Source organism: Falco punctatus, assembly GCF_963210335.1.
Source record: "Falco punctatus genome assembly, chromosome: 3".
NCBI lineage: Eukaryota > Metazoa > Chordata > Aves > Falconiformes > Falconidae > Falco > Falco punctatus.
This window is the reverse complement of record NC_137582.1, coordinates 103,488,321-103,505,343: the sequence shown is the minus strand read 5'-3', so window position 1 is coordinate 103,505,343 and position 17,023 is coordinate 103,488,321. Positions and strand designations below refer to the sequence as shown.

Below are 17,023 nucleotides of genomic sequence, written 5' to 3'. Positions count from 1 at the left end.
GTTCCGCCGCGGCGGGTTTTCTCCGGCCCCAGCGGGCCCTTTTCTGCTCTCTGCGCGCTAGAGCCGCAGCAGCTGGGGCGGTGAGGGTGCAGAGGCGCTCCCCCGGCCGGCCGGCGTCCTCCGACCCAGGGACCGCGGCCGGCGCCAGGTGATTTCCCGTCCTCGCCGTGGGGGCCCGCGGGGGGAGGGGCGGGCTGGCCGCGCGCGGCCGCGCCCGCGGCGTGTCCCGCGGCCGGTGTCACCATCGCGGCGGGGAGGGGAGGACGGGCCGCGCTGTGCCGTGCTGCGTGGCGGTGGCTCAGAGCTGCTCCTTGGTGCCGCTTTCCCCCCAGGAGTGCCAAGGATGGATGAAGCTGCCGGGGATTTGAAGCAAGCGCTCCCGAACGTGGGTGACAGCGTTCAAATACATGTGGAAGTTCATCAGAAATCAAGCAGGTCTCTCAGATCAGAACTCTACTTGCTGCAACTTGTGTCTTCTGCCTTTTGCGCTCTTGTAGGTGCACATGTGCCTGCTCTGTATGTTCCCGTGGGTGTCTCTTCCAAAGGCTGAACACACCCGCTTCTCTCAGCTGCTCCATGTGTGCCCCGTGATCCAGCCTCATGGTCAAGTTGGTGGCCGAATTCTGTACTTGCTCCGGTGTATTGTCTTGTACAGTAGCGCTGAAAACTGCACACAGTACTTAAGATGCGGTCTCACAAACAGCCAGTAGACAGAAAGAATCACTTTCCCTAAACATTTGCACTCTTGCTAGCATAGCCTAAAATAAGGTTTGCCTTATTTGTAACAGGGGCACACTGCTGGCTCATTGCCAGCTTGTCCACCAGTACCCCTGGGTCCTTTCCTGCAATGCTGCTTTCCATCCAGTCAGCCTCTGGTCTGTGCTGTTGTCTGGGCAGTAGATGGAGAAACAGGATTTCACACTTCTGTTGAACTTCAAGAGGTTACTGTTAAACTGTACCTTTAGCCTGCAGAGATCCCTCTGAATGGCAGTTTGGCTCTAGTGTGTACTTGCAGCTCTTGCTGCTTTGGTGTGATACATAGACTTGATGCAGTTGCTTTCCATCCCATTATCCAGGCTGTAATTGAAGATGTAAAACCAGTATTGGTCCTGGTATTGACTGCACCACCCCACCTTTCCCCACCTGACTTCCCAGGTCTGCCTTGGTCTTAGTATTCTTAATCACAACCTTTTGAGCTGGACAGTCCAGCCGCCTTTATCCAGTCCTTATCTCACCACTGTGGGAGGTTGTGTCCAAGGTGTTGCTAAAATCAAAGTGTAAAATACCCACTGCTCTCTTTTTGTCAGGTTTAAGGAACTGGGAATTTGCACTGGGAATGCGTCACTGAAATTGCAAAAATAAGTTGAAGCCTTTCTGAAATCTTAGAATGGTATTCCTTTTCCAATAGTTTTTGTCTCTTCTACTAGAATTCTCCTTATAGCATGTCCCCAGCCTGAGCTATCAGCTGTCCTTGGACGTGAAAGCATAACAGAGCTTCCAAGCTAAGTGTTACAAATTCAGCCTAGTGACTTGGCTATGAGGTGGTTTGGTTTTTTTCCTGATGAAACACAGTCAGATTGCTTAACTCATTGCCATTCTTGAAATCTAGCTGTGTCATTCTTTGTCCCCTGATAGACTGCAGATGGAGCAAATGGTATTCTTTAGCTGGTGTCAAACTTGTTCCTTTTGCAAACAAACTGAATTTGGTAAGTTTTTTTCCCTGCAGAATGTTACAGGAGTATTGAGCAGGTTTGGGTTTTTTTGCATGGGCTGGTTTTTGGGGAGTGGTTAGGGGATTTGGGGGAGGTTGGTTTTTTTTTTTCTTGTCTTTGTGAGATGGAAGCTGTTTTCCATGTAGGCTTAGTGTATGAAATAAAGCACTCTGATATTAGTTCATGCTTCCTTATAAATGTCAATGCCATAAATAATGCTGTTTCTTTCCTGTTAGTGCGGCCAAGAAAGAAGATATCAGAATGAGTGTCTTAAAGCTGTTGAACAGACATAATATCGTGTTTGGCGATTACAAGTGGACAGAGTTTGATGATGGTTTCCTTAGCAGCAATGTGCAGTCCGTGTCAGTTGTGGATACGGAGCTGAAACTGAAAGACAGACAGGTATTCACAGTCAAGAATGTACAGCTCTGTGCATATGCCTATGGATTAGCGATAGCCTAAGGACAAAAGCAAGACAGGGTCTACAGGATGATGTAGTATCTTTTATTAGGCTGACTGGTATAACCAGGAAAAGGTGGCTAAGTTTTTGGGCCTAAACCCATAATTAGCCTTTGAATGTGAAATATGAATTATTAAAAGTCTTTTTGTGTCCATTCTAGCCTATTGACTTGAGCAAAAGCAGTCTTTCTCTTCATATTTTTCATCTGAATGAAGAAGGACCAAGCTCTGAAAACCTGGAAGAAGAGAATGAGGATATCATTGCAGCTAACCACTGGGTGCTACCAGCAGGTATGCATGTTATATTTCTGGAACGTCTGGAGCAGTGGTCCTCAAACTATGGCCTGCGGGCCGGATACGGCCCCCCAGGGTCCTCAATCCAGCCCCTGCTATTTACAGAACACCCCCGCCCCCGCCGGGGGTTGGCGGGGGAAACCAAGCAGCCGCAGATGACTGCCTGCCACTTTATCCGCACGCCGGCCCCCTGTTTAAAAAGTTTGAGGACCCCTGGTCTAGAGCAATTACAATGAAAGAAAATCTTGGAAAGGCTAAAAGTGTTTATAGGGTTACCTGTTAAAGGTATCATTTGTATATACTGTTTTACCTTTGTCCTTTGTGGTGGAACCAATATATTTGGACTTCGTTTGTTATGGTTTTGACTGAACCACTATACAGGTGATTCCACAACACATTATTTACTTCCACACATCCACAAGTATTACAGAAATAACTGGTGGTGTGGAATAAAACATATAGTCATAATCGGAAATGTGCAAATTTTTAACCTTACAAGCTGCATTCCAGATTTTTATTTGGAGACTCACAAGAAACTCATCAGTTTAAGCATTCATTTTCCAGAGCCCGCGTCTAGCTTCTAGCCCCCAAGACAGTGCAGCTCTTACATTTGGAACAATCAAAGAAAGAGATTTAGAGTCCTTAGAGTGTTTTCTGAAAATAAGAATAAGGCTTTACTTTGCAATAGCGTGTCATCTCTGTAGCTAACTTGTGCTTGGGGAAGTTGTATTCTGTGCGTGGGAGGAAATGTAAGGGTGCGAGAGACAGTGATTCTGAGACATTTCTTGCTCTGTCCATGTTGTGAAAAGCCTAACTATATGTTGTGCTTCTCTTCAGGAAGAATCCAATCTGATACTTTGACATTACTTCCATATTATTGTGGTTTATAATCATTGAGACTTCCCTGCTTCTCTTTGCTGAAAGCTAGAAACTAACTGCCAGAACTGATTGATACCCATATCACAACTTTAGGGTTTTATGCATTATTCAGCTATGTGCTTTTTTTCATCCTCTACATGTTGATGTCAAAAAAAACCAACCCAACCCATCCACCCAACCAACCAAAAAACCCCCCAACAAACCCCAAACCCCTGAATGATAAAATTGGACTTAGAACCCTCCTCCCACCCCAATTTTTCATAGCTCTCTATCTTGGGGAACTGTAGATTCATCCACTCTTGAGGATGGAAAAGATTATATTTTTCCTTTCGTGTTAAGAAATTAAGAAGATTAATTTCTCCTTAAAATTATTTGAGAAAACAGGAGTTGTGAAACTGCTGAATTTGTCTGTTAGAAAGTAGTGCTTGCATTACGAGAAAAACATCTGGAGGAAAAGATCTTGTTCTTAATCCTTAATTTTAGTTGAGACTGATTTGAAAACTGTTTTGGGCTGCTTAAAAGTTCCCAGACTGATTTATCCTAAACAGGTATATGTTATATTGCTTTTGCAGCTGAATTCCATGGCCTTTGGGAAAGTCTTATATATGACACTGAAGTAAAATCACACGTAAGTTGCAGATGAATGAGTATTAAAATTGCTTGAGGAGACCTAAGAATTGAAATGTAGCCTGTTTGAAGTATGCTGTATTCCATGGAGAAGTTATTTGGAAATCACCAGCTCCAAAAATCTATATAGCTTTTGGTACTTACATACTTTTCTGATGTACACTTAACAAAAGAAGGCAGACCTGATATTTTGAGATTCTGTATCTGAGATATTTGTCAATATGTGCTACTGTGAGGTCAGCTTTGCAAAAAATCTGAGTTTCCTTGTGAAACTGCGTTCAGTGATACTCATGCCACAAATTATAAAGAATTTCTTCATATGCATTGGCTTATTTTTCAGAAATCAGAAGTTTAACAGCTGGAGACGTTGCTTTGGTAGCAGCTTAAAAATTCTCAATTTCCACTTTTGCTTTAGACATATTCATCTGCCTGCATGAAGAAAGCAATAAATGTTCTGTAGAATGGGGTAGAAATTCATTTTATTAAAACACTGCACCTTGTTTTAAGGCTCACTAATTGCATGTTTTTCTAGAAGGGGAGAAGAAAATTAGTGGAAAAAAATAATTTCAAAGAGGCTTAGAAAAGTGTGCAGCATTCTTTGAAATTGATTCTCTAATTCTTCATTGAAGGTTCCAAAAGATCTGTTGTCTCTTTGGTGTGGGTTTTTTTTGATGATAAGGCAATTTTGGTGGCTTGCTATAGCTAAAAGGGAAGTGTGTTGCTATCAGCTGGACTTGCAGTGCTTCCCTTCTACTGTCACTCTTGCTACTTTGCAGTAAACTAATGGAGGAAACGAAATCACTAGAAGTGTTCAACTTGCTGTGTGGTGGGCTAATTTCCACCTGCTTTTTGTCCCGTTAATTGGTCCGCTGTGACCATAGCTGATGGTCATGTAACAGAAGTGGTGGGCGCAGGCTAGGCGGAACAGAACAGGGGTTTAACTGTATTTCTGGCAGCAGCTAGACAATTCATTGGTTTAGCAGTAACATCAGCCAGCACTGTATAAATGCACATTGCATGATTTGACTCGAGTGAGTGTGCTCCCGCTTGAATGCTGGTAAGACATTCGGAAGAAACAAAACAGTTGCTTGGGGTCATTTTCTAGTTTGAAATTTCTGTGCATTCATCAAACATTACAATTTCCAGAGGCTGTAGAACTGTAATCTGAAATGTAGTAATTGTGACGTTAGTAAAAACACCACAAGTGATTCAATTTAGTTGCTTTTGGGACAGCACTCACCAAGATGTTTATTGTGCTTGTTAAAATAAAAATACTTCTACCTGAAGGTTTTGGACATAAATAATTCATTATCTTGTTTATAATACCTTAGGTACAGTATTCTCACTTAAGTCTTTATAACCATCTATAGTATAGCAAAACATTCTAGTGATGGTAGTTGTTCATTTATAAGGTAAACACCGATTAACACATCCATGTTAAATTAGTGGAACTGCTTTCCAAATCATCTGTGAAAAGACAAGACTAATTAGACTTACTGATGTACTAAATAACAGCAAGTTCATTGCTGTTGACTGTAAGTGTATGCTGGTAGAAAAAAGTGGTAGCTTCTAATGACTAAGAATAGAATTACTTCTGTAAAAGTAATTGTGCAGAATGTTAATTTTTTAAACCATGGAACTGGCTGGTTATGGTTGAGTTCTACAGACTGAAATGGTTGCTGTGAATTTTCAAAATAGTATAGTCAGTGTCAATATAATGACAATGAAAGACATGCTGGATGAAGTTCTGGGTTTTTCTTGTTGCATAATTGCTCCGTCTTGGCCATCAGATACTGCAGGAATGCTATTGTATTGTCATATGAACACATATGAATCCAAAGCACATTACAGGTAACAGCATCAGAAAATAATACGGTATCAGGTGTTATTATTGGTAAAAATCAGTATAGATTCACACCCGAGGTTCATACTGATTTTGTTAAAGAGTTCTCTACTTCCTAATTCTAGATGATTCTGAAATGAAGTAGCATTGTTTTTGGAAGCAAGCACTCAGGGAAGTACGTGCAGTTTCCCTTATTTGGAAGGATAACCAATCTGCAAGTTCTTTACAGTGGCTGATACAAGTGCTTCAGTAGAAAGGAACTAAAATGTGACAGGAAATGCTTTCTTTGGTGGGCTGACTACAAAGTGAACACACATATAGGTGTACAACTTCTAAGCAGGACCTGGAGTTTGAGTCTTGACTTTCTATGCTTGGGCAGTTTGTGTTTTAAAGGCATACTATAAGTAGGATGAGGGAAAAAGAAAATAATTTCACTTCCTCTAAGCATTTAATCTGTTAATGTAAAAGTTCTGGAACTCCAGTTGTGCCATGTACATGCTATTCTTTTTCCTGAGGGCAGGAAGGAAATTAATTTCCAATGTTTGCAGAAAGAGAATTTGTCTATGACTAAAAGACATGATCACACACCCCCGTGTTTTTTTTGTTTTGTTAACACTACACAACAGACATAATTAGGAGATTGCTGGTGTTTATAATTGTATTTGCTGATATGTCTCTAATTTGTGTGTCTCTTTTTCTCCTCTTCAATTAGTTACTTGATTATGTGATGACAACACTACTATTTTCTGACAAAAATGTTGACAGCAACCTGATAACGTGGAACAGAGTTATTTTGCTTCATGGTAAAAATTATCTGTCTTAAACCAAGTGGATTCATTGGCCATTTGTTTATATTTTCCTTCTGGAAAAACTTGTATTGCACTTCTATGTAGTGAAATTAGATGATCCAAAAGCAGCAGATTCAGATTAAATGTAATGTCATAATCAAATCAATGTTCAGATGTGTTATGTTTTGCAGGAATTCAAATTCTGAAATGTACAATGCAGTGACAGTAGCTGGGTTTTTTTATTTTCATTTTTAAGTGATATCATTTCTCTTTTTTTGTACAAAGTGCAAAAGTAATGCAGATACTGAGGACGTTAGGAGCCGTATTTTAGTTTACAGTTCTATCACAGTGTTAAAAAAATTAACTATGGCTTTATAAAAAACTTTAAAGGAAACTGTGAAATCACTGTGTAAATTGTGTTATAAACATTGTGTTCTATTGCCAAGCACGAAGACAATACTCCCATGAATGTAGTTATTACTATTTCAGTGAAGCCGTAATCTTCAGTCAGTCCTAGCTTACTGTGGAGGTTATTCCATAAACGAGTTTAACATCAACTGAATCCATTTTCTTGCAAACTGCAGCTTGCTATTGATTAACTACAATTATGTTGTCATCAAGAATAGTATTCAAAAATAAAAGGTCATAATGGAAATGTTTGTTATGACTGTTATTATACTTTATAACTCTCAGTTATAACTCAGTTTAGAAGCTGCAGGACATTTTTGTTTGGAAAACTATTTCAGACTGTTAACAGTATATTTATGATAGATAAATTTAATTTGAGCAATGAGCTCTTTACTGTGATCATGAAGAATTTAATACTGGGAAATCTGCAACTGTTGTAGTGCAAAACATATTTATGCTGTAATGGCAGTACTGACTGCATGAAACTACTGTCAAGTGGTTGACGTTATCGGTTTGTTTAGTGTAGTTGTTTAGCTACACATCTCCTGTACTATGAAGAGTCTGTTTAACTGTGCTTGTACTTGTCTGGAGAAAGTCTGTGAGGCCCTTCCCATAGGATGTCAAGCCAGATCAAAAGATTTGTCCCAGAGCATACTTGCTGAGATGGTCTGGGTTGCCCTGTGGTAGAGGTTTCTGGGAAAGCAGACAGCTGATCAAACTGCGCATGATGTGTTTCTGTTTTGCATGTTAGAGTATGTTTCAGGAAGATAGAAGTTTAAGCATAGCTAGGGTGATACACTTAGCTTCTGTGGCTGTTGAGTATTTTAACTGTATGATGCCTGCATGCAGACTATTACACTGTATTAATAATTGAAAACTATATAAATTCAAAGCTCAGCTGTAGACTGTAGTGTCCTACATTCCCAAAATATATTCTCAAGATACTCCGGTATTTTTAATCATTGTCTGCTGTATTTTTATTCTACAATTAGTGCTGTAATGAAATATAGTTAAAAAGATGTTACATGTCATTAACAGTCTGATGCAGATTCTATGTAATGTATGGATTTGATTTCAAACCAGGCCCTCCTGGAACTGGGAAGACCTCTCTCTGTAAAGCATTGGCTCAGAAGCTGACAATTCGACTGTCATCCAGGTGATAATTTTTTTTTAATTAGTCTGCTGTTGTTCATTGCTCTTTTTCAGTAGCCCAAAAGTATTTAGTATTTGACTTCAGGTAAAAGATGCTAAGTGCTAATGTTCATAGTTCTTTCATAGTGCACCTGGCTAGCGATAAAATTGATCTGATAGAGAAGCTGGTTAGGATATTTTAATGCCTTTAAAAATATGTAATTATTTGTGCCCAGGTATGTAAAACAAATTCCAGTGGCAATATAGTTATTTGTGCTCACATTGTATATCAATGAATATTAAAGGACAAAGGATCACAGAGTATCGAGCTTGCTATTTGTATCTTCATGTTCGAGAAAGCCTATTTTTAGTAGGTAGTGATTTTGTAACTCATTTGTGTTGTACTTGGATTGTCTGGATGCCACAGTCTGCAGAGGTCAGTCTGTATTTCAGACAAGTAACGAGTTAGCCTTAAACTTCATAGCAACTTTATATAAATTTATATAAAAGAATGTTATATAAAATACTAGGTGAAACATAAATAATGTGTAAATATTGGAGTACTCTGACTCTAGCCCAAGCTGTATTGATGATAACCACAGATTACATAATGTGTGGCTGAGATATTTTGTCCTAAGGATATCCATGCAAAGCTAAGTAAATAAGCTTCATGTTTTATGTGTTCATGCGATACTGAACAAAATCTTACATGAACAGAAGAATGAGGCCATTAGCAAGGTAACTGTTACTTAAAGTATGTTTAAATAGCACCTGTTCTAATGAAGGAATTCTGATAGCAATTTAATGTAAAGAATTCTAGTGAGATGTTTCTGGAAATGACACTTAAACTCAAAACAGGTATTATATTTTGAAAAGTAATTTAAAGTATTAATTCACAGAATTCCAGGGTTGAAATGGAGGGAATGAGACTTATGGAAGTTAATGATGTCACTAACTTTTATTCACCATAGAGTTGATACTTCTTTCTCCCTTCATACTTTAGGTATAGGTATGGACAGTTAATTGAGATAAACAGCCATAGCCTTTTCTCTAAATGGTTTTCTGAGGTATGTATTGATGTAGCTAATGAAGTAGAGCTTGTTTTTTAGAAGTTGCAGTTTCTGTTGAGCTTGTTTCATAAAATAAGTGTGTGCATTGAAGATTACTCAGAATAATTATTGTGTTTGTGAGCACCTAAATAGAAATTATACTAGAAATTTACTTTAAAAAAACAGATATTTCCATCTTTAAATATGGTAAGGCTTGAAAAATTGTTTGGTAAGGCAACAGTTAAACGTATGTGTGTGGTGTCTTTCTAGAGTGGCAAGCTTGTAACCAAGATGTTCCAGAAGATTCAAGAGTTAATTGATGACAAGGATGCTCTTGTATTTGTACTGATTGATGAGGTATGATTCTGATAACACTAATGTGCATAAAATTTAGCAAAAGTTAAAGTGATGGGAACTGTGGTAATGCTCATTTGTAAAGAACAATAAAAGCATATTAATGCTTTTGTATGTTACATAACTTTATGCAGAAGAGTGACTTTTAATCTTGACTGCTGCAGATTTGGGAGGAACACAGTGTGATTTAGCAGGCAAATTCCAGCTGAAAATGAAGCAAAACCTTCCTTGGCAGAGCTTCCCTTGCTGCTCTGTGTTTAAAAGTGGAGTATTGCTTTAAACTTCAAATTAATTATGCTCTCTCATATGTTGTAAAGCCCTAAAAAGCATTATTATGGTTCCGTTCATAGTCTAACTTCTCTTCAGACTTGCATACATAAGCAACTTTACTAAGTATGTCCTTCATTAAGCTTTGTTATATTGGAGTCCTATGGGAGAGCTCTTTCTAAATTCAATGTATTCATTATTCTGTTGTGTTTGTCCTGTCCCTCTCCCAGCCCCCAAAATTTAATTAAAGTGAAAAACAGCCTCCATTCTGCTGTCTAAACAGGAACTTCACTCACTATACTTTGCTTCCTTGACATTGCTCTCCCTGTCTCTGTAAATTCCTACTTAGCAAAAGATTTTGAAGATGAAGTTTTAGATACCAGACACAAGGATCTGAAATTGTATCGTCTGGGTTATTTGCTTGTTACCAGCACTTCAAGTGTGCAGTCTTTTATATTTTTGTTGGGGTTTTTTTTAGTGTTTGGTGATTTTTATTTTTTTTTTTGGTTGTGTTTGTCATTGGTGGGTTTGGTTTTTTTCTAGGTGGAAAGCCTCACAGCAGCCCGCAGTGCCTTCAAGGCAGGCACAGAGCCTTCAGATGCTATTCGTGTGGTGAATGCTGTACTGACACAAATAGATCAGATTAAAAGGTAAACTCATATTATTCCAACGGCAAAAGGTAATTGGCAATTTCAGGATTCTTGCTAATTCTTATTTCCTACTTGGAATACTAAATCAAATTGGTTAGTGAACTATTCTTTGTTAATGGTGCTAATCATGAAAAGAAATAGGAGTAATCCAGCAGAACATTTTGCACGTAACTGAGTGAACCATCAAATCTACAGATGGTATACTTCCTTTAAAGCTAGGGAGGGACACAGGACAGGTGGTTATGGTATCTGCTTGCAGAGACAAGGATAAGATCAATGAAGAATTTGTTCATTATGTACAGCTTCTGGATGTCAATCTAAAGCAGACTTGCACAAAACATGGCTTGGTGTGCTGGATTCCGTGCAGCATACCATCTTTTGTTCTATTTCTGCCACTTCCCTTTTTGCGTGTACTTGGCTCTTCACAGAAACAAAGGTGCCCCAGTGTTTGGGCCTGTCTCGTGGCTCATTAAAGGTAAGCAGCATAAGCCACCTGTGTCAGAGTTCACAGGCTTCATCTAAAAATGTCTATGGTTAAGAATGTTCTTTCAATATTTCTTAGAGCAAGGAGACATTAACATCTGTTTTAAGCTCATTCTAATGTCAGCTGTGGTTAGAATGTGTCACATTGCCAGTTAAACTATATACTTTCTACTGAATTAAAATGAAAAACATATAGATGAAAGGTTCACATTTATGAGTTGTCTTTTCATAATTTTTTTTTTTTTTAGTGGCAGAAACTGTACCAGTGGGCTCTAGGTGGTTAATGTATATCATGTCTAAAATAGGTTTAGACAAACCATGGACACTTGAGAAACAGCTGAAAGAGACTATGCATTGAAATAGATTGGTGATAACTGGCCAAGAGCTTCAGGTCATTTATTGTAATTGCTGGCTGACAGGAGTGGTATGACTGTTTTTTGCATGAAATGGCTTGAATCAGAAGGAGGGAGGTATCAAATTGTCAGTCACAAAAGGAGATAATTTTTATACATGTGACCTAAAAATCTACTTTTATCTTGAAGGTATCCCAATGTCGTTATTCTGACTACTTCAAATATTACGGAGAAAATTGACATGGCCTTTGTAGACAGGGCTGACATAAAGCAATACATTGGACCTCCATCCACTGCAGCAATATTTAGAATATATCTTTCTTGCTTGGAAGAACTGATGAAGGTAATGTTTTGAAAGCAAGACTGTAAAATGTCCTATTTTAATAAATTCCATGTTTAAATCACACTACCTAAATAACAAAAATATACAAATTTCATTACTTCTGTATTTCCACTCTTACTGTAGAATTTAATTTTGAATATATTTAAGGTTTTCATATGACAGTGTATCACTCTTCTTTCTAGTGTCAAATAATATATCCTCGACAGCAGCTCCTGACACTCAGAGAGCTAGAGATGATAGGCTTCGTAGAAAATAATGTGTCAAGGTTAAGCCTAGTACTAAAAGAAATCTCAAGGTAAGATTCTGAAATTTTATATATATATATTTATATAATGAGTTGTGGGATGATGTATAAAATTAATAGAATTTCAAAATGGCTAGAGTTCTAAAACATCTCAATTTTTTTTCTATTGGGGTTAGTGCAGAACCTTTCAGGGGACAAAAAGTGGAAGTGATTAGGACTCGCCAACATTTCTTAGTCTCAGGTCTGGCTTGGCTTAGTACTGGTTCTGGTTTCAGCTCTGCCCTTTGAAGTCCTCTTGACAGATTGCTGGTGGGATTAGTGAGATGCTTTAGGTTTCTGTGGGTATTGTGAATTGTAACACTGTTTAGCGGGAATAGCATTGGCCTTAGTTCCTGCTAAGGAAGTATCTTGGAATGCCTTGCAATCTACTAAATCAGGTTTTACCATCAAGATGTAAGTGGACAGAGGTAAAGGGGAAACGAATGAAGTGTAAATGGAGAGTATTATGATTTGCTGAGTATGCTAATAGAGCAAATAAGTCTTTCGCTACACCGATTCGTGAAACAATAAAAATGATATTCACATAATCAATATTTTTTTCCAAAGTGCTGGTCCCTATGGAACAAAATAAAATAACATCCATAAAGTCAGGAAAGTATGTTTTTCTTCTGTTTCTGAAGTATACAGTCTTGACCAGTGAAGAACGGAGTAAAAATGAGTTTTTCCAGGCATAGAGGTTAGGGTTCTACATACGGAGGGTTGCTTGGAGGAGGTAGGAAGGTGTAACAAGTTGGTGAGGTAAAGGAAGCTCTGTGTAGATGGTGGGAAGAGGGAGATAAGCTATAGCTCTAAGGTCCAGCCTTCAAAACAGATTTTTCAAGTCCTTCCAAGAGTGGATGGAAGACTGTATCTGTACCATACCCTTTCAGTGTAAACATTCCCCCAAGTTCATGAGATATGGCACAGTGATGTGAAGGGCACGATGTAAGTGTAGCCGGGCAAATGTGACAATACCATTTCTGTACCCTTGCCTTTCTGTGCTGTATAGCCTCCCATACGCTGAAGTTGTGCACTTCCTGCTTCTGCTAAAGGTGCTGCAAGTGACCTGCTGAATTGTAATTTGAGGGGTTTTTAAGAGTAGCTGATGGGAGAAACAGAAAAAGGAAAGGTGGTCTTTTAAGAGTGGATATTTAGCATTTAAGCAGGACTTATCTTTGTTTTACTGTAGAAGAAGTGAAGGTCTTAGTGGCCGGGTCCTGAGAAAACTTCCTTTCCTAGCACATGCGCTTTATATTCAAGTAAGTTTATTCTATTCATTATATTTTTGATTTGGTTTTGAGACAGGTGGGAAACATTTGGGCACTGCCTGAAGTAAAAGATTGGGCCTAAACCATCTTTTTACTCTAAATTGTATGTTTCTGTGGCTTTGTAGACTGAAACAATTTTGTGCTGCCCATAATGTAAAATGAGATTGAAGAAGACAGGGGGGACTGACCTGTCCAACAGCATTCTACTTTAATTGTGAGAGAACATTGATATTGGTTCTGTGATAATTTCTTGCTGAAAGAAAACTCTCTGCCACTTTATTTATAATATTAATTTGTTAAAAACCTCTTTCGAAGTGAATCCACAGTAGTAGTGATTGACTCATTTTCCATAGCTTGACTATGACTTTACTATGCTAGCTTGTTTAAAATAAACCTGCAGTTTCATGTTTTGTAGCTTTTTGAAAATTTTGTAACATGGAAGTCAAATATTTCTTTTATATACTGTGATTTGTATGTAAAAATTATGTATGCCTATTGCTGTAGTGTGTCTTAACGCAGTGTTGTCTTATTTTCAGTCCCCCAGTGTTACAATGACAACATTTCTTCAAGCTCTTTCACTTGCAGTAGACAAACAATTTGAAGAAAGAAAGAAACTTGCAGACTGTGTGTGATACTCCACTGTTTTATATTTGTCTGTATTGTTAATACTGAAAATTACATATTTTTCATACAAACTGTGTACAAACTTATGTGTGTCTGTAAAATAGATTGTCAACACCTTAAAAAACCTGGAATGCCTAACCTAGTTTTTCAAAACATTCATTAATAAACAATTCAGAAATTTTACAGCCTATTTTTCAAAAGCTTTATTTCAAATGCCAATAAGAGGAATTTGTAAAAAATTCTTACTAGAAGTCAGTTGTTAAAAAGTGGACAGCCTTCTGTTCCTTATTTCTTAATCATTAACTTTCTATTCATGCATCAGTTTTTATACTTCTGATTTCTTTTGTATTTGTAATAGCAATAGAAAATCAGTCTTTGGATCTGATATTTGTGCCATAAAATGCAATATGTGTTATTGCTTCTGAAAGAACAAGCATGAAACTGGGAAGGACTTGAAGTGCTCAGCAATGGCCCAGACCTTTTATACTGATAACTCTTTATATAGAAATTTAATATCAAGTATTACTTTTTTTTATTACATCAGATTCAAAAGTTTAAAATCAAGACCTCACTTAATTGTATTTTGTAATACTGCTTTTTCTGTTGTTGCAAGGATGTGAACTAGAGTGGACCATGTTTTCTCAACCATGTTTTCTCACTGAAGAGTAACTACGATGCATTAAGAAAGGTTCTTTAAAGTGCATGAAGTTCCGTTTTGTTTTACAAACATGACATAAAATTTGCAAATCATCTGGGGAGAAAAAATATTTTGTACTGCAAAAGCTAGGAAATGTATGCATCTGGTTCCTAAAGGAACAGGGTCAACTTTTATATGATAAATATATATCCTATATAATAATTGTTACAAAACTGTCAACTCTTCTTTTTCTTCTGTATTTACAAGTATTTTTTATCTGCAGTCAGCTAAAAGAATGAAATGTTAGGGGAGTTTCCAGATTAGAAGTTTATTTTTTCTTAAATGAACATAAACCAGTGAGATTTAAGTTGGTGATACCCAGTTAATGCATGCCTCCTAGCTGTTGGTATTGGAAGTATTTCAATGATAGTGCATTTTGTTACTTCCTTGTCTCTGTATCTTTTAAACCAATGTTTTAATATACAGTCATGAGATGAAAGATTTTTGTCACAAGCTATTTTTATTAATGAATGCTATAAACTGCATTAAAAAATTGTACAGAACTTGTCAAGTGCTAGTAAGTTTTTATTATGGCACCTGTACTTACGTAAAGAGAATGTCTGTTAAGCCTAAGTGTCTGTCTGTTATATTGCTTTTGAAAATAACTTATTAAATATTATTCCCTATCCACCCCCCAAAAAAAGAAGGGGGGTGGGGTGGGAGAAGATTGTACCAAATTCAGTCCTTTGCAATTGTGTGCTCTATTTTTCTCACAATCATTGTTTTGGAAATACTAGTACATGGAAGAAACTTTGCTATAAGACGACTACTGAAAGGCAAAATCCTAAACGGACTCTAGTCCACAGTGGATTTGTGGCTTTTGAAGTAAAGGATGTAGAGACTCAAAAGGAGTGTTCGTTCAATACGGGTGTATATTACACGTGCCTGCCTTGATCCATCTAATAGATACGGGTGTACTTCCAATTAATGCAAAAGCATGGAATTATCTTCTGGTCTGTATTTGAGATTCTGTAAGAACTGTGGGGGCTCCACATACTGCACGGTGTTTGTGTTTTACGAAGGGTGTATACTTTCCCTCTGCTTCAAAAGCAGACCTTACTAGCACTGCTTGCTTGCAGACGTATTGATTATATCAAGGTTATAAAAACTGAAGACCAGCTGTTCTTGCAGTTTACTACTACTCCCCTCCTTATTCCTTGATCTGAGATGTAGTTTACCTTTACTCAAGTATTTCTACTCAAACTAGGACACGCTGGCATTCTGAAAGTTGGGTGGAATTTAAAGACCATTTTTAGTATGTGCCATTTTGCTAATACATTAATTTGTGCTATGGCTGACAATAGTTTAATCTTTTATTAAGATCCTAGTTTACTAATTCTGATGTGTGATTGATTTGAGTTGGTAATTCCAGAAAGAAAACACAAGGGAGGCTTATTTCTCCCTGTTTTCCTATTGTGTGGAAAGTACTGCCCTGCATAGAATGGGCGTCTTGCATTTTTTGATTGTTTTTCTCTTGGGGAATTTTAGTTCAACACAATTTTAAATTCTAAAAACTTTTAAGATAATCGCTCTCAAAGAGGTTGTGTTTGTTTTGGAGGGGTTTTCTGCTACTTCTCTTGATGATACGTTCCTTTATATCAGAGTAAAAATAAATGAAACTAGGCAACATAAAATGCAGAGCTTTGCTACAGCCTTGAGGTGAGGCTATGCAGCTGGAAGAGGGTGTTTGGGAGGTTCTAGACTGAGCTGTTTCCATCTTGTATTTAATGACCATCTACTCTGAAGTACACACATTTTCTGCTGAACAAAAACATGGTCATGTTCCCCCGTGGAATCTTATTTAGCCTTTTTTTGCAAACAGTTTTATTTTAATGAAGGCGGACAAAGAATGTTTGTACTCTGCTTGGATTGTCTTATGGATTTTGCGGGCTGCTATAAGGAAGGAAACGTTGGATATGAAGAGTCCTCAGAGTAACCTTCTTCCCCAAGTCAGTGCGGGCCTGTTAGGTGCTCAAGTGCAGCGTCTGCGGCCGTTCTTCCCACAGGAGACTTGGTGGCCACGCATTAATCCTCCTTTTTCTTTCCGTGCTCTGTTAATGGCTATATTGAGGGAATAGTCCTCTTTTCCAGGTACAATTGCAGAATAATTCTTTGATTTTCAAACGTAACCATAAATTAAAGCAATTATTTTTAGGCACGCACAAAGTTCTACCTTGTTCTTAGCGGATGGCTTCTAATCGTGCTCCAGGCCACTAGATGGCCAGCAGAGCCTGAGCTGCCGCAAGCCGCGCGCAGGGGATGCTGACAGCGGTCCAGGAGCCCGAGGGGCACTTTGCTGCCGAGAGGATCCCGCTTCAGAACGTGGTGTTAGCTGTACCGCAGCGCAGCTCCTTAGAATTTTTCTGCTTAACCACACAGGAAGAGAGCTTTTGGACTACAAAACGTTCTGCCAAATAAAAAGAAGCTGTCGCAGAATGTGATCCAAAGATGAAAACCAGTGAGTTTTCCACACTATGGCAGAATTTATTTTATACTGTAGTTTAACTGTCT

At 38.2% G+C, this 17,023-nt stretch overlaps 1 protein-coding gene across 1 annotated transcript; it reads left to right on the top strand.

Annotated features, from left to right (window-relative positions):
* The first annotated feature begins 6 nt into the window (after positions 1 to 6).
* Positions 7 to 15,023, top strand: TRIP13 (thyroid hormone receptor interactor 13). The gene is made up of 14 exons (XM_080381208.1): positions 7 to 148; positions 333 to 435; positions 1,949 to 2,114; positions 2,333 to 2,462; positions 3,917 to 3,972; positions 6,527 to 6,617; positions 8,094 to 8,166; positions 9,145 to 9,208; positions 9,461 to 9,547; positions 10,355 to 10,461; positions 11,487 to 11,640; positions 11,823 to 11,935; positions 13,113 to 13,182; positions 13,728 to 15,023. Exons 2-14 carry the CDS (start codon positions 344 to 346, stop codon positions 13,821 to 13,823), a joined length of 1,299 nt encoding a protein of 432 aa, XP_080237334.1. The 5' UTR covers positions 7 to 148; positions 333 to 343; the 3' UTR covers positions 13,824 to 15,023.
* The last annotated feature ends 2,000 nt before the right edge of the window (positions 15,024 to 17,023 follow it).

Coding starts and splice junctions, on each gene's coding strand:
- TRIP13 (XM_080381208.1), top strand. CDS start 344: ATGGATGAAGCTGCCGGGGATTTGAAGCAAGCGCTCCCGAACGTGGGT. Junction 436..1,948: donor GTTCATCAGAAATCAAGCAG/GTCTCTCAGATC, acceptor CTTTCCTGTTAG/TGCGGCCAAGAAAGAAGATA. Junction 2,115..2,332: donor TGAAACTGAAAGACAGACAG/GTATTCACAGTC, acceptor TGTCCATTCTAG/CCTATTGACTTGAGCAAAAG.